This window comes from Sceloporus occidentalis, unplaced genomic scaffold, assembly GCF_023333645.1.
Source record: "Sceloporus occidentalis isolate IW3139 unplaced genomic scaffold, rSceOcc1.0.p SCAF_6, whole genome shotgun sequence".
Classification (NCBI taxonomy): Eukaryota; Metazoa; Chordata; class Lepidosauria; order Squamata; family Phrynosomatidae; genus Sceloporus; species Sceloporus occidentalis.
The window spans coordinates 121,534,798-121,558,995 of NW_028316986.1; the positions used below are offsets into that span (position 1 = coordinate 121,534,798).

Consider the following 24,198-nt stretch of genomic DNA (forward strand, 5'->3'; position numbering starts at 1 on the left):
TAAAAGACAAAAAAAAGTTTTTCTTTTTCTGTGTTTAGTCAGGTAAAGTAAAGCTCCTTTTTCAAAGGCTGTACTCTTGCTTTAGCAGTAAATATTTGGCAGAGACTACGAGAAATCAAGAGGGAAGGAGATATTTTTTCCTTCCGCTCCTGTGCTAAATGTATTTTACCAAGATAAGTGTTGACTTTGACAATATATTGGAGAATTCTACGGCTATTTCTCTAGATTAGAGAGACTTTTATAGAAGAGCAAACTGCAGCTTCTGCCAAGAAACTATGAGTTCTGATAAGTAAAAAGTTATGTGTTTAGGGGAGAATAACTCCCATTATGCTCATATAGCATTGGATATTGAATGGTTTCCTACCGTTCAAGAAAGTAGAGTTGGAACTCTGAAAAGCCCATCTTAATATGTTACTGAGAAGGAAAAGATGTAAATGAATGTTTGTTGGTTCAACTCAGACAGAGCCCCAAAACCACTGCAGAAATAATCCAGTTTGAGACCACTTTAACTGCCATGGCTCAGTGCTAGGGAATTCTGGGAACTGTAGTTTTGTGAGACACTTAGTCATCTCTGTCAGAGAGCTCTGGTGCCACACTAAACTATAATTCCCAGGATTCCCTAGCACTTAAGGTACTTGAGATCCTTTGTGGCTGAAGAGCAGGGTATAAATACAGTAATAGTTAAAGCGGTCTCAGACTGGATTATTTCTGTAGTGTGTTTTGGACATTACTGTGCCAAACCATAGTTAAATGTGATTTGAGCCTGAGCTAACAAAGTATATCCTCTGATCAACCACCAAACCTCAGCCTTTAACTGTTCATTGAAACCATTGTTGCACCCTTTCAGGAACCAGATGTGCCATAAAAACAGAAGTACTAATTTGATGGGAAAATGGGGGAGGAATGTGCTATTCTTAGCAAGGAGTGGGTATTATATAGGCTTTCAGATATTGTTGGACTGCAGCTCTTAGCATTGGCTATGCTGACTAAAGCTGATGGGAGTTGCAGTCCAGCAACATCTGCAGAGCTACATAATTCTTAACCCTTTTTAACCCATAGTTCACTTGCACAGAAAAGGTTTACTTTCTTAACAACCATGTTTTTATATGATATCTGTAGTGCGTGTGTAGAATCATAGAATCGTAGAGCTGGAAGAAACCACAAGGGCCATCCAGTCCAACCCCCTGCCATGAAAGAACTCTGCAACTTCACTTTTTTTTTGAAAGCAACTTCACTGTGTGCAAAACCCTGTGTAGCGAAAGGAACTGCTTGAGGAGCTAGATCTCACTTACTTCATTATGCAAGGGGGGAAATGCCCATATCACAGGGATCTTCATTACTTGCAGGGTATAAACATTTGAGGTGAGAGGAGGCATATATAATAATACCAAAGAAAGAGCCGATTTTAGAAAAGAGATGGCTCAGAAGAGGCTGGTTCTGCATTGCATACAATAACAATTGTGTTAGGAACTGGGAACATATTTACAAAGGAGAATTTGATTGAATGAACACACCTGTAAATTCCGTATTGCTGGTTTTGGATAACTTATTGTTTTATCCTATACCTAAACATATTCAAAGATGAAGTGTTACAGTTTAATCCCCACAGAAGGGGCAGTTTTAGCTATAAAGATATAAAAAAGTGAAGGACTAATACATGTTCTAATGTACAGAATAACTAGTACTGTTTTGAGTGGCTGGGTGCACATGCAGCCACTGTAACTAAATCCATCTTCTCTAGAATTTTATCTGATTTGGCTCTATCTGGGCGGTTGTGACTTACATCTCAGAGCCAGTTCATACCTTATGAAGTGATAGCACAATGTCTGTGACTAGTACTACTTGTTCCCCTTATTCTGCAATGTTGAAAATGGCAGTCTTGGATCATACTAAAGGTGTGTACATCAGAAAAGAAATTTGGAAAAACAGAAGCTTAAATTGCTGGCTTTCCCAGAGTGCCCCTACTTTGTTCCATAAATGTCTCTATTTTATGTATTCCCAGATTCTGAGTATAATTTCTTCAGAACCTCTTGATGCAAATCTGTGTCTTCAGACATTTTTGTTGTTGTTAACTGCCTTCGTGTCGATCTTGACCCATGGTGGCTCTAAGGATGAGACATCTCCAGGCCCCCTGTACTCTATTGTTCTGCCCAGCTCCTGCAAATTCATATTTGTGGTCTCTGTAATAAAGTCCACCCATCTAGCATGTGGTCTTCCTCACTTTCTATTTCCCTCAACCTTTCCTAATATTGTCTTTTCCAACAATTCATCCCTTTGTTGATATTTTGTGTGATGAACCTTGCCCATGGTCCCGGTCTGGTGCCAACTGGATAAATATGCCGGCTCCTCTCCTACTCAGGAACAAAGCGAAACTCCAAACACCTTTCAGCTTGCTGGAACAATGCCTAGTGAAATAGCTATTTAATTAAAGAATCACAGTCCAGCAGGCTCACTCCTTAGAGGGCTTTATTTCTTCTTTTCTAAATAACACGAGCTAGTCACTACTATACAAAAACTATTACTGTCACACCACACTATCTTCAACTCTCAGACTCCAAAACTCCCAGAATTCACTAGAACAGTGTTTGTTTTCTTGTTTTCTATTTCTGGCTCAATCTGGTCTAGGACCCATTTGTGTGTCCTTTTGGCTGTCCATGGAATCCTCAGCACTCTTCTCCAGCACCACATCTCAATTGAGTTGATTTTCCTCTTATCTCCTTTCATAACTGTCCAGCTCTCGCATCCATACATGGTAATAGGAAATACAGTGACTTGTATGATTCTGAGTTTTGTGCTGAGTTGTATGTCTACATTTTAAGATCTTTTCTAGTTGTTTCATAGCTGCCCTCCCCATTCTTAATCTTCTGATTTCCTGGCTGCAATCCCCATTCCAGCCAATGTTTGATCCCAGATATGGGAACTCTTTTACTGTTTCTATTTCCTCATTGTCTAGTTTGAATGTATGTAAGCTCTCTGTGGTCATTATTTTTGTTTTCTTTATGTTCAACAGTAAGCCTGCCTTTGCACTTTCTTCTTTGATCTTTCTTAGTAGTTGTTCCAGGTCTGTGTGGTTCTCTGCTACTATTATGGTGTCATCAGCATATCTCAGATTGTTGATATTTCTTCCTCCTATTTTGACTCCTCCCTCTTCCATATTCAAGCCTGCTTTCCTTACAATATGTTTAGGTAGGGTGATAGGATGCAGCGTTATCTGACTCCTTTTCTAATTGGGAACCATTCTATTTCACCGCGTTCTGTCCTGACAGTAACCTCTTGTACTGAGTATAAATTCCTCATTAGGGCTATTGAATGTATTAGCACTCCCAAGTCTTTAAGGTCATTCCATAGCCTTTCATGATCTATGTAGTCAAAAGCTTTGCTATAGTCTATAAAGCACATGCTGATATTGTTTTGGAACTCCCTGCTATGCTCCATTAGCCATCATATACGTGCAATGTGATCCCTGGTGCCTCTTCCTTTCCTGAACCCTGCTTGGACCTCTGGGATTTCTCTCTCAATGTATGGTTGGAACCTATGTTGCAGAATTTTGAGCATGATTTTGCTTGCATGGGATATTCACGCTATGGTCCTATTGTTGCTGCAGTCTCTTGTGTCTCCTTTTTGTACATGGGGATGTATATTGATTGCTTTCAATCTGTTGAACATCGTTTTATTTCCCATATCTGTTGACATATGTTGGTTAGCACCAGAATTGATTCTGTCAATGTGGATTGCAGCAGTTCTATTGGAATATCATCTGTTCCTGGACTCTTGTTTTTTGTCATTTTCTTTATTGCATCTTCCACCTCAGTTTTTAGAATTTGGGGTTCATCTTCATTCCATATGTCCTTCATGTTGTCATCTCTTTTATAGAACTCCTCTATGTATTACATCCATCGTCTTTTTATTCCTTCCTGGTCTTGACTTATGTAATTTTTATTGTTGTAGAGCGTCCTGGTCCTTGGTTTGAACTTTCTCTTGATTTCTAAGATCTCGTGGAATAGGTCTCTCGTTCTTCCTTTTTTGTTGTTGTCTTCTGTTTCTTTACATTTGTCGTTGTAATAATTTTCCTTATCTTTCCGCACAAGCCATTGTGCTGTTGCATTCATGGTTCTTAGTCTATTCCTATCTCTTTTTTGTTTTGTTTTTCTTCTTTCCTTTATTGCTTGTAGCATTTTATCTGACATCCATGGTTTCTTCATTTTCCTTCTATTGGAAGTGTCTTTATGCGTTCTTCTTTTATTATGTCCCTGGCTTCAGCCCAAAACTCTTCTGTTTCACGATCTATTATTCTTAGTACTGCAGATCTGTCCTTATATTGTCAATGACTTCTGTGGGAATGTTGTTTAAATTGTATTTTGGTATGAAGTCTGGTTTTGTTCTGTTCTTGAGTTTTACTTTTATTTTTGAAATGAAATGAAATGAGTAGTTCGTGATCTGTGCCACAATCAGCACCTGGTCTAGTCTTAGCCACCAGTATGGAACTTCGCCATCTTTTACTTTCAGTTATGTAATCTACAGAATTTGGTTTTTGTATTGGCCATCTAGTGATGTCCATGTGTATAATCTTTTCTCTGGTTTTATGTAAAATATGTTTGCAATGAATAAGTTGTTGGCTTCACACAAAAAATCAGATTCCAGCCTGCTTCATTCTTTTTGCCTAGTCCAAATCTGCCTACTGTTTTTGATTCTTCTTTACTTCCAACCCTTGTGTTCCAATCTCCAGTGATCAGCTTGACATCCTGTGCCGGTGTGTTGTCAATTTCTTCCTGTACTCCTTCTTAAAATCTATCTATTTCTTCTTGTTCTGCCTCAGTGGTTGGTGCATATACTAGAATTATGGTGATATTCATAGGTTTCCTGTGAAGCCTTATGGAGATGATTCGGTTTGATTTTGCATTGTATCCTCTGACTGCTTTTGCAACATCTTTTCTTAGTATGAAAGCCACCCCATTTCTTCTTGTCTTTTCATTCCCTGAGTAGAACACTGTGTGATTGTCTGATTCAAAGTGGCCCATTCCTGTCCGTTTTAACTCACTCACCCCCGGTACTGCTATGTTCATTCGTTGCATTTCCATTTTCACTATGTCTAGCTTCTCTTGGCTCCTGCTTCTCACAATCCATGCCCCTATTTTATGTGTGGTGCTGCTTCTGATAGGGTTTGTCTTTCTGAGAGTGTTTACTGCTTGCTTCATCATTTTTGACTGCTCTTAGCTGCTCTTGCAAGTGTGTTTTCCTTTAAGTTTCTATCTATCTCTCTGTTAGTGCTCTTGTCCTGCCTATGTGACAGTTTTGGTGTCTCCTCATAGTGTTTTCTAGGTGGGGGGCTACACAAGGAGGACCACCTACACTTTCCTGTCCACAGTGCTAACACGTATGATGTCACTGCTGTTCTTCACTTTAGTGACACCCACCACCACTACTGCTGCTGCCCAGTAGTTGTTTTCCTATGTCATTCTCTTCTACTCCCCATTATTGTTGAATTGATCTTCTCTCTTCTTCTCCCTCCTTTTTCCTTCCCCCCTCATGACCTTCTTTATTTTAGTCTCATCTGTCTTCTGGCTCTTGTTTGATTTTCCTTGTCTGTCTTCTTTGTTTTCTCCTTTCCTCCATCTTGAAGGCAGGGGGGACGGGCTGAGGTGGTCTGTGCCACGGCTGAGATGGACCTATGTGGCTGGGAGGGGATTAGATGGAGTCTTCAGAAATACACTTTTTAAATATATATAGCAGAGGTGGGCAAAGTATGGCTGTAGAAATGCACACTGGACTCACGGCTTATTTTTCCGGCAGCCCTTGACTACTTCAGTCTCCCTAAACTGCCCTCTTACTGGCCAAAATATGGGTAAATTGCCTCGCCTGAAAGTAACCACAATTGTTTGTTGTTGTGTACCTTCAAGTTGTTTCTGACCTATGGTGACCCTATCTTGGGGGTTTTCTTTGCAAGATTTGTTCAGAGGGTTATTGCCTTTGCCTCCCTCTGAGGTTCAGAGAGTGTGACTTGCCCAATGGGTTTTAAATCCTCATCTTCAGAGTCATCGTCCAATGCTCAAACCACTATACAACACTGGCAATTTACCCAGTTGTTCTTTGTGTGAACCAGGTTTAGTGAAAGCTGCATCTGTTTTGCTCCTGGCTCACATTCTAATCTAAGAAATCTTCATGATGCCTCCTGCACTCCATTTTGAGTTTGCTACAAGATCTTGGGGCTAGAACTACAGACTGTGGGGCTTTTCTATCATGCCCAGCTTCATCCCCCTCCCCTGCATTAGCTTGTTTGATTAATATCCAACCTGAAAAACAGTTATGGGGAACACAAAAGCTTTCACACTATTTTGTGTGCAACAGCTTAAGTTGGTCATATTAAAAGTACAGTGGGCCCTTGGTATCCTCTGGTGTTTGGTTCCAGGACCCCTCATGGATACCAAAATTAAGTGCATGGTGTAGTAAAATGGCACCCTTTATATAAAATGGCAAAATCAAGCTTTGCTGTTTGGAATTTATATACTGTTTAAATATTTTTAAGCCAAGGATACAGAGGGCTAGCTGTATTGCCTTAGGCTGTGTCCCCACTACAGAAATAGTGGAGTTTGACACCACTTTAACTGTTCAGTGCTATGGAATTATGGGAACTGTAGTTTTGTGACATATTTACGATAGTCTTCTCTGTTGGAGAGCTCTGATGCTGCGACAGATTACAAATGCCATGGCAGTTAAAGTGGTGTCAAACTGAATTATTTCTGCAATGTGGATGCAGCCTCAGCGTTACTTTGGGGTTTTCTTCCAATAGGCCAGAATGGCAGCCTGCAATATTTGTTTGCTGATTTAAGCTGATTTCATTTAAGAAGTCATAGAATAATAAATAACAGTTGATTTATTATGATTGGAAGCAAGGGGAGAGGGAGGAAAAAATCCATAATACTGCCTACAACCATTTCCAAAGAGATGAATTTCATGAAGTCAGAGTTCACCTATTTTCAACGGAGGCTGAAGTGTCAAAGGTGTTGCTTTGTTTTGTTTTGTAAACCCACTGCATATCAAAGAGGGAATAGCTTGGTGGTAGAACTTGTTCTTGGCATCTCAGGTTCACTTTTTGGCATCTCTGGGTAGGGCTGGTAAAACTCCTGACTGAAGCACCAGAGAGGCAGACCAGCGCTCTGACTCAGTTTAAGGCAGCTTCCTATGTACCTCCATTGCAATGGGGCCCTGTTCTTCAGTATTTTCACACTGCACGCTCCATAATAAGCTTCTGTTGAAAGAAATGCTATTATTCATCAAACATCACTCTGTAGGGAGGGCAAGGCTGGCTGCCAAAATCTGAGAAATACAAGTGTGTTGGCAATGTTTAGTCAAATCCTCTGGTGTGTAAACCTGAGCAGATCAAACTTTCTTTTTTCATACCCTTGGGGTTAGCTTGTCAGGGGCTCCATACCAGCTGTAGATGGGGTCAAAACCAAGATATGGGGAAATGTATCCCTTTTCTTTCTTTTTCTGATCCTTCCTTCCTTCCTTTCTCTCTCTCCCTCCTTCCCTCATCTCTTTCTCTCTCTCTCTTTTTGCATTTATTGAGCTGTTGGCAGGACTGCTCCAAGAAAGTTTGCTACCGGAGGTGCATAATATTCCAAGTCGAGATGCATAGTATTCCAAGGGAGTCAAGTGTTTTTTGTTTTGTTTTGTTTTGTTTGGCACCTGGGGCAGAAGATCCCACCAGTGCCTCTTCCCATCCCAGGCAGTAGAAACTACAACAAGAAGAAATTAAATAACTAACCATTTTCTGCCCTTTCATGACACTAATAATTTGCTGCCTGAGGCTACTGTCCTGGCTGCTGGGAAAGAAGGGAAACGATTGTGCTTGCAGAGGCCTGAATTTGTCAGGGCTTGTACAAGGCTTTTGAAATTAAACCAAAGACAGCATGAGATTTATAATATAAGTGGCATAACTGTTATGCCTCTGAAATATAGGCAGCTTTAGGAATACTTGAGGGGCAGTTCTTCCTCAAACAGTTCAGCCATACAGGAGAGTCATTGCCTTTATCGCTGTTCCCAACAGAGTGAAAATTGGAGAGGGCTCAAGTACCTTTAATGGCTGTGCAAAAGAGAAAATTCAGCAGGTGTTGTTTGTCATGCAGCCAGGTAACAAGGAACACCTGCTGAAATTCACTCTTTTTAGCCTCTGCTCTACTCCAGCCATCAGAGAGCTGGTTTCCTGCAGTTTTTATGTCCATTTTATCATCTGCACGTACTGCTGTGCCTTAATGATTATATGATAGAAAGGAGGTGGGAAGGAAGCAAGAAGATGCTACCCAGATGACAGAAGTGTGACAAACAAGGGCCTTATACTCGAACAGGTCCCAGAGGACCTTTTCTGCAACCACTCCCAAATTGTGGAACGGTTTGTTGGACGAGATCTATCATATTACCAGCTTGGACAGCTTTATCTCTTCTGACAGGCCTTTCCGGAATAGCATAACAGCCATCCACTAAACTGAATTGATCATCGACCATCGTCCAGCCCATCTCACCGGCTAGTCCGCACCCCATCCTCTGTTTTGTTGATTGTAATGTATTTAAAATAATGTATTTTAATTGTTATTTTTTTGGGGGGTAGAATTTGGGGTTATTGAGTGCTTTTTTTTAAATTATGTATCAGATTGTTTTTACTGTAAGCTGCCTTGATCCTAATTGGAGTAGGTGGGATATAAATAAAGTTGTTGTTACTTTAGGTAAGCTATGCCATGTTGCTGTTGTTGTGTGCCTTTAAATTGCTTCCAGCTTACGGAAACCCTAAGGCGAACTGTCCTGGAGCTGAGAGTGTGTGGCTTGTCTAAGATCACCCAGTAGGTTTCCATGGCCAAGCAGGGAATTGAACCCTAGTCTCCAGAATTGTAGTCCAACACTCAAACAACTACACCATACAGGCTCTGAAGCTATGCTATACCTCCAGCTAACTTGCAGGTGTTCAGGTAGCAAACAAAGGATAAAAATGCTTCCAGTTTGGCTTTCTCTTTGCAATAGCTGATCATGGTTGTCTGTGTTTTATTTCTCCTTGTTGTCTTACCCACCACCCAATATCTTTTCTGTCTTTCTTTAAGATATGAATTTTCAGGAAGATGCCACTGAAATGCAATAGCCTTTGTTCAACAAGCAGAGCAATTAAAAATGAAAGAAACCCCATTTTAAAGCATTCACAAGCCACACACCCTTCCAAGAGCTATTTGGGTCTCTTTTAATGAGATGCTCTCTGACTCACTGCTGAGATTGTTGTAGATTACATTTTGGTAATACACTGAATAAGTAACTTTTGCATTGAGCAGGCATTAATGAGCAACTGGAGCCAAGCTTCTTTTTCTGCTCAGCAGGAGCAGCACCTCCGTACTTTTTCCTCTGGAGAATCAAGATAAGAGAGCTGACAGTACTTTAGAAAATATGATCTTTGCATCTAAGCTCCCCTGCTCTTTTCTCTGCAAGAAGACAGAAAACCACTGAGAAGACAAATTCCAGAAAGATAGTTGTCTCTTGTAGCTGGTCCCCCTAATCAGTATCCTGTAGGCAAGACAGTGACAAATATATGTAGAAATGTAAAACAGTTAATCTTTGCATTGTCCATATGGTGTCCTATTTTGGAGGCTATAGCCACATTGAAGCATTTTTCCTACATTATCATTACTATATGTGATTTTTACCTTGAATTGCTCTTCGTCCATTTATTTTTTTAATCATACACTCAGCCCTCTGTATCCATGGATTCCTTATCAATGGATTTAACAAACAATGGCTTGAAAAGATTTTAAAAATATATAAATTCCAAAAAGCAAACCTCGATTTTGTCTCTTTGGCACTACATGGTATCTACAGAACTCCCCTACACCATCATATTTCAGATGGGTTGATTCTGTCAGATTTCTTCACCATCTAGCTTTCAAAAACATACATAGACAATGACAGGCCTTTGCGGCACCCTCGTCACATGCGAGGGTTGCCTGGTGGGTGGAGCGCCCACATGCCCGGAGCTGCCCACATGCAGCGCCACACAATTTGGTTGCTGTGGCGCTCCTGTGGAGCAAAGAGGCTCTGGGGAGGCACCTCTTTCTGGTGTTCTTTACCCTGCCAATACTTGCAGCTCTTAGGCCCAAAACACACAGCAGAAATAATCCAGTTTGAGACTGCTTAAACTGCCTTGGCTCAATGCTAGGAATTCTAGGAAGTGTAGTTTTTTTGAGACATTTAGCCTTCTCTGTCATGAGAGCTCTGGTGTCACAATAAATTACAGTTCCCAGGATTACCAAGCACTGAGCCAGGGCACTTAAAGTAGTTTCAAACTGGATTATTTCTGCGTTTTGGACCTTAGATAATTTTAAAATAGTATCAGAGATGCTATTTGCTTCCCCTTGCATATGAGAAGTTATCCCTTGTTATCTATCAAAAACCTGTGGGTAGTGTATCATCTTGCAGGGCTGTACTTTCTATGTGAGGACCTTGCAACGGGCCTTTTCCATCTCAGCCCCAAGAATATGGAACAATCTCCCTGATGAGCTCTGCTCCACCACGTCTTTAGACCTTTTTAAGAAGAATCTCAAAACCTTCTTTTCCCAAGCTTTCCCCCTATGAGATGTGACTTTGGTTATTTTCCCCTCTATCTTGGTATCGACTGTGACATGTTTCTGGATTCCCCCACTCAGCTGGCTGAGTATTAGTTTCTTATATGCTGTTTTTATATATTGTTTTATTGATTGTACTATTATGTATTTTATATGAATTTTGTACGCCGCTTTGATCAAATTGGAAAAGCGGGATAGAAATAAACATTATTATTATTATTATTATTATTATTATTATCATAACCAATAAAGAGAGATAGTTGTAAGGGATGATGGGAGTTGTAATCCAACAATATCTGGAAAGCCACAAGTTACTGTGGTTTTAAGTTAATGAAATATCTGGTTATGGTTTATTATTTTATTTAAATACAGTTTTATATTCCCTTTTTTGGTAAAAAAAATATCTCAGAACAACTAACAATAAAAATAAATGGAGTAAAATCAATTTCTGAAAAAAGTAGATGATGAAACATAATAGAATTCACTTAAAACTGTTCATTAAAAACCAGGAAGTTTTGGTGGGAGTTGAAGCCCAATGGTGTCTGGACTTCATGTTAACGAACAGGACTATAATCATTGAAATGCTTGGATAAACAGAGAGGTTTCTGGTTGATGGCAGAAACTCCTAAGCCTAGGAGCCTAACAGATCTCTTTGGAGAGATCATTCTACTTGGTATGTTCCACAAAAGAGAAGGCCCTCTTCTATCCAGCAAACAGGTAAACTAACATCACTAGGCTGTAGGTAAGGATGTGAACTTACCTATTCTAAGCTCAACATATCTGTGCTACATCATTTTAAGTTATCAACTTCAGGATTTCAAGCTTGGAATGAAACTGGACGGACCAAAGACAGCTAACCATGATGCTTGTCTTGTTGAACCTTCAGGAGCATCTATCTGCTGCCAGAAGCAGAATGCTAGATCAAATGTATTCTTGGTCCAGTAAGGCAGTGATGGTGACAAAATGTTGGGTAATCAATATTAGGCTTTGCCAGATATTATTTATTTCAATTTATACTTGTGTTACATGGATTGTTTCAAAAACTGTAGAGTGCTTCATTTAATGGAAGTTTGAATTTCCTAAATATTAAGTAAAAAGGGCTTCTGGTTGTTTTACAGTCTTTATGATACTTGGAGAAATGACATTGGAGTACATCCTCTAAGATTTCCATCAAAAACCTGTTTGGATCTCCTGCTGATACTGTCTCAGAGTACTGCTTCATTGCCACCTTCCCTCCAATGGATGAATTCTTTCCAGGTAAAAAAAAAGATACAATGCAACTAATATTGAAAGGATTAACCTTTGGTTCCAGCTTAATGTTACAAACCTAATGGTAGCTAACCAGGATATCCAGGAAAAGTTTGATTCTGGATTGATATTGTTAACTAACTATGGTTAGTTAAAATAGTTTCTGTAGGTGGATGAAATGAAAGACTGTAGTTTGCAGTAAACTATGATCAGAAGGTTTAAATTTATTCCCTTGGTGTATTCAACAAATCATGATTTATCTATTATCATTTCTGAACTGCTGCTTTTGTCACATTGTTGTAGAGAAATATAGCTGTTGCAGTCTTCAGAACAGAGGTCTAGCATTGTGATTTTTAAATTGTACTAAATGTGAATAGCTACTTACTTGGTTTAAAATAAGGAGTTGCGATATATGGCCATTATTTCAGATTATATAACTGAAGTCAGTAAAATCATGCAGATAGACTGTTAGATGTTTTGGTAGTAAATAATGAGGTAGGTAATAATGATTGGTCATGGGAACCCACTGGGTGATCTTGGGTGAATCATACTCTGAGCCCCAGAAAATGCTGTGATAGGTTGCCTTAGGGTTGCCGTAAGTAAGAAATAACGTGAAGCTACACAGAAGCAACAAATAATGCCAATCAGCCCAGGTGGAACAAAGAAACAAGATTTCAAGCGTGTTAGAACTAAGATGTGGCTTGTGCTATTTGCATACTCCTATAACTGAGAAACAGAGTGAGTGTACCCAGTCGTATGATAGTTCTGCTCTAAAAATGCATCTACTGTATAGAGTCAGGCAAAATTACACATATTGTAATTTTTATTTGTTCATTTAATATGCCACTATCCTCCTAAATTGGACCCAAAGTGGTTCACAAAAGATATCCCCAAAAGCACAATTTTAAAAGTACAATTAAAAACATCACATCAATATAGCCATTTAAAAATATAAAATCTTTAAAAACACACTATTAAAATGTAAAAACATTAAAAATATACAAACATTACATCTGTATAACCATTTAAAAATATAAAATCTTTAAAAACACACTATTAAAAGTATAAAACCATTAAAAATTACAAAAGCAAAAAAATAAAACAGAACTTAGCTGAGGGTCATTTTTTTCCTGAAACATGTAAAAGTATGTTGGCCTTATTTGAACCCTCACTTGAGTTCTTATCTTTTTTTTTGCTTGCTGGCTTTGGTCTGAAAATTCAAGTTTGTATTAGGTCAGAGTTCTCTGTAATATCTGAACTGGGGGACTCTGACTCAGATTTGGGCATTGTAGTCTTTTGTACAAGAACTTCCAGAATCTTCCAACCAATAAGGTTGGTAGTTGCCATGATATATCAAGCCACATGTATATACATCCTTACTTTAGGAAGGGGGAAAGGGGGTTTTATGAACTTTCCAGCACCCAGAATAAGAGTAAAATTAGAGTTTAAAGATGTGTTTTGGGGCCTTCTGGGGTGCCTTAGATTGCATTTTGAGGCAAAAAATAGATATTTTCTCCCCTCAAAATGTTATTTGACTGCCTGGGAGACACAGGGTGCCTCCCAGTGTGGTGGAGATATTATTCACACTACCCAAAAATAATTTGGGGTCATTCAGGAGTAAAAAATAATAATTTTGGGAGGATTTGAAAAATCATTTGACTCCTGGGGGGGCCATAATTTGCCCATTCCTAAACTAAAGGAAAGAAGGCAGTGTGCTGAAATATATCTTTGTTATGCAGACATGTAGTGTCATTGAACTGGAGCTGTATTTCATAGTTGGGAAAATAGTGCTGAATATTGTAGGTTTTTTGGACAAGGTGGCATGACCTTTTGGGAGGTCACTTTTGTTAAAAGATTAAACTGATATATTGTATCGCCAGCCTTGCATGGCAGCCCATTCAGAGCAAGTTCAAGTGATGATCTGGTATCAGGAAAGCCAAGTGGCTCTGACATCTCTTCAGAGAGGAAATGTACCAAATTACTGAGGCTCAGAGCATGTTGTGAAATGTGGTTGTGAAACTGAAAAGCAATTTGGATGTGATGAAGTGTACGAGGGCAGCAAAGAGAGGTTATTAAGCTTGTCTTGTATTTGCCAATTGAAGTACAAGAGGTGTTTTCAGTCTGTTGCGGCCTTTCCTTCAAGGCCTCAAAGTGATGTCTGCTGTCAGTTCCCAACAACTTGTCTACGTGGAGTGAAATCAAAGCCTTTCATTTCATTTCAGCTGTAATGATAATGGTGTCATGTTCCAATCAGGACACCCAATTTTAACGGGTTATCCACCGAAATAGCCTTTTGGCTGAATAGACCTGGGAAAAGGAATAATTGAACACAGAACTGCTACCAAGGTGGCAGAGTTTAGTTGATTAAATGTAATTATTTTGGAGAAGGGGGATATTTCACAGTGTCCTGGAGATAAAGGAAGCAGGTTCTGTGGGGTGGTGAGTATAGGATGGTGGCCCCCATTATGACCTGTGAGGGGGCTTCCACCTGGGAGAAAGGAAGATGTGGGAGGAAGCAAAATTTCCGATACTTAGTTCTGAAATTTAGCTGCTTCACTTGCGGGGTGTATACAGTCCTCAGAGGAGACCAGACCATCTCTGCTTGCTTCCTTTGTGCTTCTGTTGCTTGAATTATTTATAAAATGATTCCAATCCTGGCATTTGCCCTTCCAAAGGGCCTCCTCCCCACAATAGGGGCTTAAATTAAAATACAGCTGAAATCACATTGTACAAATCTCATGTACAGCAAATCTCAAAACTAGACCAGAAGTAAATAGAAGACAAGAATTTAAAATGAATGAAATGTCTGGTAAAGTAAAAAGTTTACGAAGAACAGCAGACAAGAATTTAAAATGAATGAAAGGCATGGCAGAATAAAAAAGTTTTAATTATCTGTCTGCCTGGTGATGTGAAAAACTGGGCCTCTTTCTGAAGGGAGTTCCAGAGTTCAAGAATGACACCCTCCATACCCCCCACCCCCCAAAAAAGCTTTGGGCTGCATCCAATGTGATAATACCACTTGTGCATTATCTACTGGCTATGAACTTAGCTTTGTTGTTGTTAACTGTCCTCGAGTTGTCCATGACTCATGGCAACCATGTGGATGAGATATCTCCAAGCCCTCCTATCATCCACTGTTCTGTTTAAGGCTTCTAGAGTCATACCTGTGACTCTCTAATTGAGTCTATCCATCTGGCATGTGGTCTTCCTCTCTTTTTACTACCCTACACTTTTCCTAGCATTATTGTCTTTTCTAATGAGTCATGCCTTCTCATGATGTGGCCAAATTACAACAACCTCAATTTGATCATCCTGGCTCCAGGGAAATTTCTGGCTTTATATGCTCAAGGGCCTACTTGTTTGACTTTTTGGCTGTACACAGTATCCTCAGTACTCTTTTCCAGCACCACATCTCAAATGAGTTGATATTCTTTTTGTCTGCTTTCTTCACTGTCCAACTCTCACATCTATACATAGTGTTGGGGAATACAATGGCTACCTGTTTTAATTCTAATTCTTAATTCTAACTGCATTGTTCAGTTGTATATCTTTACTCTTTATGATCTTATCTAGTTCCTTCGTAGCTGGCCTGCCCATTCCTAGTTTTCTTCTGATTTCCTGAACCTCAGTGGCACAGTGGTTAAATGCCAGTACTGCAGCCACAAGATTATGAGTTTGATCCTAGGAGAGGGCTCAAAGATACACTCAGCCTTCCATCCTTTTGTAGGTCAGTAAAAGGAGTAGCCAGCTTGTTGTGGGCAATTGGCTTACACATTGTAAACTGCTTAGGGAGTGCTAGTTCACTGATAAAGGAGTACTTGCTATTGCTATTTCCTGACTGCAGTTTCTATTCTGATCAGTAGTTTGAACCATCCAGTTTAAAAGGGGTTAATTTACCATTTTGATAGGCAGAAGGTTACTTAAGATCAGGTGAGATGTTCTTTGCCAATCGAGTTTTGTGTGGACTACAGAGGTGCTCAAACTTCTTGAACCTTCCAGAATCAGATATAAAATTTTACTGCCTTGGTTCTCTGGGTCTGTTATTTAGCTTTCTCCTGTTCCTGTGTGGGTGCTGTTTGTTGGCATGAGGAAGGCGGGTAGAGGCTGGTTCCAAAAGGATCAGACTCCTGCTTTCCTAGCTGTGGGAAAACCTGAGAATATTGTAATTGTGTCTCACACCTGAAAAAAGTGAAGAAGAAGGTCTAGGGAGCATGTAGGTAATGGGTAGGAACTTGAAGGTCCAGATTGGACTTGCCCTCTCCTCTTTGCCCAAAGGTTTAAAACAGAAGAAGACTTATGACACCCAGTAATCCTGATTGATCTTACCAGAGCCAAAGTAATATTCCCCTTTGCTTTCTTCCTCGATTATTTCTGGAATGCCAGTTAAACAAAAGATACGTGGATGAAAATTCTGATTCTCTGTTGCTACTATCAGATTTTTTAAAATTCAGACAGTGCAAGAGTTTGGTTTACTTTGGATATTTTCCTTTCCATATTTTTTTAAAAAACTAATCCAGTCTGCATGGATGGACTATAAGTTATGGTGAGAAAGGTCAAAAGGAGAGACGGTGCTTAAAATTAACCACCTCTCCATGATACTCCTTTATTAAGCAAGGAGGAGGGTGATAAAGGTTTTGAACTTAACATTGACCAGAGAGGAAAAGGAATACCCAACTTCTCTCTGTTGTAATTTACAACTTGCCCAAGCTACACACACACACACACACACACACACACACACTTGCATACATGGAAGATGAGAGGGGTCCTAGAATATAATGTGGTATGTAACTTGAACCCTAGAGTGTATGCTAATACTCTTGTACTCTCCTCTTTCTTCTCATCATCACATTCCTATAGCTACTTTTTCAAAGTGACACACTGCCATTTGTGGTTTTTTTTAATTAATTTTATTGTCATTTGAAATTTTTTGATTTAGGGTAGATGGGATTGAATCCAGACTAAGGAGCTGTGCAGACAGCCCCGAAGGGATGGCCTCCAGCTGCCCCTTTTACACTCAGATCAGGGCCGCAGCAACTGCACGCCATGGCCCTGATCTGGCCTTTCCAGGGCATGAAAAGGAGCCCCAAAAAGCAGCTCCTTTTTGCACCCTGAAAAGGGTGCTGTGCCGCGGCTTAATGGTGGTTCTTCAGCACTGTGCTGTGCAGATGCAGTGCCAGAAGAGTGCCTTGACGTCATGTGGTGTGGCATGCAGTGTCATGCTGCCCTGTGGGCGGATCTGAGGTGTGTGTCGTATAGACACTATGCCCTGATTCTGCCCCCAACCTGACCCAAACTGCCGGTCTGCAGTTTAGCTTATGAAAATAAATTGGACATACGTTAGTCACTGAGTCTGCTTGAAGTATGACTAAGCCTCCATGCAACTTGTGTTTGGGTGATAGAAAGAAAAACTCAAGTTGATTTGTGGAATTGTCTTGTTGAGGACAATTTAAGTGACACATGCTAGTGCATTTAACAGGTCAAGTTATGTCGGCTCTACCATTTAAATGTCTGAAATGGTCTTTTTAAAAATAAAATAAAAGATGATGATTTAGTGGTATTTCTATTTTCTTTTAAAAGGGAGAAAGCCTAAGCAAGAATATGGTGACTTTCCTGTATAATTGTGTGCAATTGGTGACGCATTGTTCTAGTTTGGTTAAAGAGTTCTGCTTGAACAGACTCAAAAACAAGAGAAAATTTCTGCTGTAAGTTACATTATTTCTCTCCACAGTTAGTAAATGCACTTTCAGCTGTATTTTACTCCCCTCCCCAGCAGTGTCTAGTGACTTCTTCAGTTAATCTCAGGTTTTTGCTCCTTCTTGGCATCCTGGGGAAATATTTCGTTAAGAGAATCTTACCCTATTTAGAAGAATTATAGTTTGTATCTGCTCTTGGATTATCTATTTTATATATATATTATTCATTCGCACTTTGCACCCACAAAGATTCATTTGTAAAGTTAATTCTAATTCTAAAACAATACAACAGAGCTGGACCAGAGTCACACTATCTAGCAACCATGCCTAACTTGGAAGCACTGGTGTGTATAGTATTTAATGCCATAATTAGTGAGAAGAATTGATGCTCTCAAGGAAACCTGATTGTTCACATTTATTGACAGATTGTTCCATATTTGCCAACACATGGTTAATGAATTATCTTAGAGGATGAGAGGGAACCTTCCCCCTCTTCTAGTGAACTAGTGGTTGTATGATAGAGATACCTGTTGTACCTTGTTGTATCCACACTGTTGTGTGTGCATGTGTCATCAAGTTGCCTTTTGATTTTAGGTAACTCCATGAATTTCATAGGGTTTTCTTAGGCAATGAATACTCAAGAGATCGTTTTGCACCTCTTGAGTACTCGATGCTTAAGAAAACCCATTGAAATTCATGGGGTTGCCATAAATCAACTGGCAATTTGGTGACATAGATACATACAGCAATGTGGATTCCTTTCCATTTCCTTCCTCTGAAAAGGAAGGAAATTGAAATAAAGCCTTCAGCTTTATTTCAGTGGTATTCATTGGTGGTCTCCGATCCAAGTAGCAATCAGGGATGACCCTTCTTAGCTTCCAAGATCAGATGGGATGTGGTGCCTTTAGGTGATGTAGGCCTTTTACACTGTTAGTTAAACATAATTCCTGTTGAAATCACTGAGAGTAAAGTCATGTCATGAAGGACACTTTCTTTCCCCATGCTTCTTGTTCACAGTGTACTAATTGTGTGAGAAACTCCCTCAATGCAAGCTTAGGCCTGGTACAGAACTTGAACTAGTTATCTTTCAGGACTACAACTCCTAAAAAGTTGTATCCTTCCCAGAAGACTTTGGAGGGGTACATGATTCTTGTTATGCAGCCATGCTATGCCCTCCACATCCTTTTTTAAAAATAATTTCTGCATTTGCCTCCATATGGGGGCAATCCTCATGTTGGTTTTTTTCACAGATATTTCTGAGGTGCTGAGGAGCCCTGGAAAAACAGATTGGGGGGGGCACAGTTTCCCTACCTTGCTCTATAAAAAGCAGTTCTTCTTATGTTGAGTTAGGTCTGGCTAGCCCTGTATTCAGTGCTGTAACTGATGAAACCTCTTTCCACATCCTGTTCTCTGGTTTCTTTTAAAATTAGGATGTATAGTATTTGAAACTGGAACCAATAGGCTGTAGGTCTTATTCTGTCAAATAAATCCTTCCTGGAACTCTACAAGTATTGGTAATAGTGCATTTTCAAGAAGAATGTGCATATAAACTGTTTGCTCTTTCTCATTGATGCTTTAGGGACTCAAGTGGTCAGTAGATGGTAATGTGAAGATCATTGCTACCATACTAGGAAATCAGAATTGCCCATGAGCTTTCAAAGTTAAACTGGGCACCAATACTGGATGGAATAGTGTTACAATCTTTATTAAAAACAACAGCATGAAGTAAACTGAGATTGCTGGAAATAACAGGATTAAAGGGGAACCTTCCTTGTTACTCTGCACTCAAGAAACTGGTCTGCCTGTCTGTAAAACCCATGGTTTATGAACCTTACTTTTTCTTTCCACGTTTACTGTCTCTCCTGCTTGCAAGCCAGAAAGAGAGGCCTGACAACATGAGAATCATATATTTTATAGACTCATCCCAGTCCTTTCCTAAATGTTGTGACCTCACAAGGTTTTAGTTCTTTGTGTGATAGGTGAAACAGTCTGGTTATTCTATTCTTCTAGAACATGGCCACATAGCCCAAAAAACCCACAAAAACTATAGTCTGGTATTGCAGTCAGGCTATTGCTAACCAGCTGGTTTATTAGTCCCCAAGTGGCCAATAAGTACAGTGTCACTTCTTTTGGCCATCACAATATCACCACTTTAACTACCACCACCCTACCCATCACAGTGGCAGTTGGCACAGTTCAGAGGAGTAAGGGGCTTCTCAAAGCAGGAGTGAGATTTGTTTCTGATTGCATTCCTCAAACAAGATAGAAAACTGAATTAGCAACTCTAGTAGTTGGTTAAAGAGCCTTTTTTTTCATCTTTTCTTTTGAGTATTCTTCAAACAGTGTAAGAGATTTAATGTCTTCAGCCTGGTATGAAAAGAAATGAAACACTTACAGTTCAGTTCTTGATTGCACTGGGTGCATATTATGATAGTGAAATATTTTATGCTTGGCTAAGTATAGATTTTGAATAAATGATTTTAATTATGCTGCATAAATGTTGGGGAAAGTTACACTTTATTAATACCCCATGCATCTAGCAAAGAACTAATTTAATTACATTCCTGCTGCTAAAGGTCTTGTTCTCTCTCTCTCTTTCTCTCTCTGTTTCTCCCTGCCTCCATTTTTAATGAAAATGTAGATCAGTTAGAACATAAATGATAAAGTAAATGATCCATCTCTGACTCAAACATTACACTGGGTGTTTCTTTGTGCTAGCGAATATAACAGTGGATATAGCAAGCTTCTCATCACAGTTCAACCAAATAGAGATTACAGATGAGCATGTGTATGTGTGCTTCCTGACTATGAATCAGCTGCATAAATTGCAGGTACAAACCCTTTAATGATTTGGTGAGCTTTTCTTTAGGCTGTATTATTCCAGTTTAAGGCCAGAGAGTACCTCCACACCCCAAATCCATCTCTTCATTAAATGCCCACTTTTATCATACATAACTAAACTTGTTTAATGTTCAGATAAAAAAGCAATTAGCAGAATTACAATTATTATTATTATTATTATTATTATTATTTATATAGCGCTGTAGATTTGCACAGCTCTGTACATAAAAACAATAAATATAAAAGGGTAAACCTGCCTATGGCGTACAATCTAAGAAATAGTAGGATAATACATATAAAATACATAGCAATACAGGAAATGATTCAATAAGACAGACAACAGAAGAACATCAAATAGCAAGTGACAATCATGCAATTATTAACTATTATACATAAAGCAGGATTCGACTCTTAAGGAAGAAGGTCTGAAAATTGGAAGGAGCAATGTCGACAATTTAAGATAATGCATATGACACCACACTACTAGCAGAAAATAGCAAAGACTTGCAACAACTGCTGAAGAAATTCAAGAAAAGTGCAAATGCAGATTTACAGATGAATATTAAAAAAAAATAATATCCACAGATTATTTACATAATTTTAAAGTAGACAATGAAGATATTGAGATAATCAAGGATTTCCTATATCTTGGCTTGGCCATTCATCAAAATGAAGAGTGCAATCAAGAAATCAGAAGGATTTGGAAGGGAAGCTATGAAGAAGCTTGGTAAGATCTTAAAGAGTAAAGATACAGAACTGAACACTAAAGCTAGGATTGTCCATGCCATTGTATTTCCCATCACTATGTATAGCTGTGAGAGCTGGACAGTGAAGAAATCTGATAGGAAAACAGTCAAGTCATCTGAAATATGGTGCTGAAGAATAGTTCTACAGATTGTAGACTGCTAAAAATACAAATAAATGGGCCTTAAACCAAATCAAGCCTGACGAGGTTGATTAAGCTGAGACTGTTGTACTTTGACCATATAATGAGAAGAGATGACTCACTAGAAAAGGCAATAATGGCTTGGTAAGGTGGAAGGCAGTAAGAAAAAAGAAAGACCACATTCCAGATGGATAGATGCAAGCAATCTCTGAGGAGATTATCACACCATGGCCAATTCTGCCACAGTTGCGCTTTTGGATGGAAGTGCAACAGTAGCACTATAGTGCTAGTTATTTTCACACTGTTGCACAGTTTTGCAAGAATGGCGGCATAAAGCCTAATTGTGCAGTTGTGTTCCACACACATACATGAATGAATTGCTTGTATAGTGTGGATGATCGTCTTGTGCATGCGCCATTTTGGCACAACAGTGCATGCCTGAAATTAATGATTCCATCAAGCACAGAATAAAATGACAGAAAATAATGAGACCAAATAAGTAGTGCATGATACACATGGTCTTAATGCAGATATTTGGGATGGAGACAATCTCCTCTTCCTCATCCCGTGGTCCCCTGTCTCTCTACAACTCAAAGCCTTGCCAATGCAACCAGGACCAAGTATAGTTGCAGGGACTGCCTGCAACTGGCTGCTGGGAAGAGTCCCATCATCTACTGCCTCTCTCAAAATGCAGTGTGGGTAAATATCCCCAGATGCTCCCACAATAGTGTGATTGCTTTCTGCAACCAATTGCGCTTCAATCCAGCTATTGGAAACTAATTTATGATAGTCCCCCATGAATGAGTTGTTGCTAGAGCATGTCAGGTTCTTTGCAGGAACAGTCCCAGATGAGCATGATGTCATCCAAAAAGGTTGGGCCCAATTTCACTATTTTCATGGGTTTCTGCCTTTTACTCCCTGCTTTTACCCTTGTGTGATAATCTGCTGAGTCTGCCATACCTGAGTAGGACTGTTGATGACAGGGTGAGGTCTCTCATTCATAGGGTCGCCATAAGTTGGAGTCGGCTTGATGACAGTTAACAAAACAGATCTGTATAGATTTTGAAAAGTCTTTTGAATGCAGGCTTCTCTAGGTTTGTTTATGTATGTCTCACATCTTTAAACCAAAACTTAGGAAAATAGCATTGCAGTCTCACAAGTCCCAGAGTCTCATAGCCATTCTATTCTTTTGTTCCCCAATAACCTACCTAATAACATATTATGAGAATGAACATAGCAGATAGTAAGATGCTTGATAAGAAGGTGCCCATTTACTGTTTTGCTTTCCCTATTACTTTCCTATGAGAAAAGTCAGGTCTATCCATAAGAAATAAAATAATGCAGTAGAATTCTGCTTTGGTAGAGTAGACTGTACTGTTTCAGACTATAGATATTGTGGAGGTGAATCCAATAACAGAGAGAGCAGCCTTGTTTGTAAGGTTACTATGGTAGTAACAAGATCAGAGAAGCATTGAGAGCCATCGTGCATGCTGTTTATGTCTAATAAATGAGAACAATTTGTCTCTAAAATAATCTGTTATTCCTTCCATTTTTTAAGAAATACTTTCTGTGACCTACTTGAGCAACTGTGAAAAATGATTTTGCCATCCTTTCATGACAGGGAAATCTCAAAGAAGAGTTCAGAAGTATCTTAGTTTAGGTAGTTCTGATAGGATGAGCATTGTTTGTACTTGTCTCCCTATATTTCTCATTTATTTCTGTCTTCTTAATGTGCATGACCATTTGCTAAACATAGGTAGGTACTTTAAAGGACAATTTCCCCAAAACGAGAGTAATGTGGAACAGAAAGCAATCAAGAAGATTTTTTTAAAAGGTACAAAGCATATTTGGTAAGTGTAAGAATGAAGAAAATCTTAAAACATTATTTCTGTGACAAGAAGTTACTGTAAATTGATATAATTATTATTCAGTCAGCCCACAGACTCTACTTGCTCATCCCTCTTTTAAGGGAAGAAATGGTGTGTGTGTACCAAGACTGGAAAATCTGTTTCCAATTTCAAAAACAGTTAAAATGTAAAGCTACTATCTAGAAATCCCATTCTTTCTTCCATTCTTCATTTGGCTTATCTCCTAAAGAAAACAAACTGATGGTAGTTCCAATACATTTGAATTCCCTCCCCTTGTGCCTGTGACCTGCCTGGTTTACTTGGAACAAGTCCTGTTGATTTCAGTCAGTTCCATATTTTGGTGACTATTAGAACAATGCTCAGAACAATGGAATTTTACCCGGTTTTATCAGTGAGTCTGAATGGAAGCTTAAAACACACAGCAATGAAGTTTTTAAAAATTTACAACAATAAATTGTTAACTCATTGTCAGGAGCCCCAAGTAACTCATGCATGCTTTCTAGGGCTTGCAGAGGTATGGAAGCCTAGGCAGTTCCTTGATACAGAATGTCTTTCTGAAAGCAAATTAACTTGACTGTACCGTATTTTGCTCAAAGTCCACACATATATGTGGCTATGCCCAATATTCTGCAAATAGACCTTTGTGTTGGAATAGTGGCAAGCTCTACACTTGAGTCATTATAAGGTTGGTAACCATTATAGGGTTAATGTAGAGTTCCTGAGGGTAGATGACTTTCACCTGTGTGTGTATATCTCTAATTAAGTTTTCACCCTTAATAAGGCTGGCCTTGTAGTGAGCTCTCTCTCTCCTTTTTGCTCACTCTATCCTTAGCATTTCTTTCTGTTGTATTATGCTTGTGTTATGTAGTTTATATTATTTGCTATTATGTATGCCATTGTTATGCTTTATTTACTATCATTTGTATATATGGGTTTAATGTGATTTTGTTATACTGCTTTGTTACCCTTTTTAAGTATTTAGATAAAAACATTTTATACTACTTTGTCCCTTTAGTCTGTTTTCAAACCCCTTGTTACAACACTTTGTTCATGCTGTAGAATTT

The 24,198-nt window shown here is 39.1% G+C and overlaps 1 protein-coding gene across 6 annotated transcripts in view; it reads left to right on the forward strand.

Annotated features, from left to right (window-relative positions):
• LOC149311344 (E3 ubiquitin-protein ligase E3D-like) overlaps positions 1-24,198 on the forward strand; it is a 79,936-nt gene that overhangs the window by 36,583 nt on the left and 19,155 nt on the right. For 4 of the 6 annotated variants that reach the window (XR_016281777.1, XM_089530841.1, XM_089530842.1 and 1 more), the window contains one exon: positions 11,714-11,852. Coding sequence is in view for 3 of the 6 variants with exons in the window: in XM_089530841.1 (XP_089386967.1) it covers positions 11,714-11,852 (139 nt within the window). In the remaining 3 variants the exon portion in view is untranslated. Of the gene's footprint in view, positions 1-11,713; positions 11,853-24,198 lie in introns of those variants that run through there. The other 2 variants (XM_089530843.1, XM_089530845.1) reach the window with 2 other exon arrangements.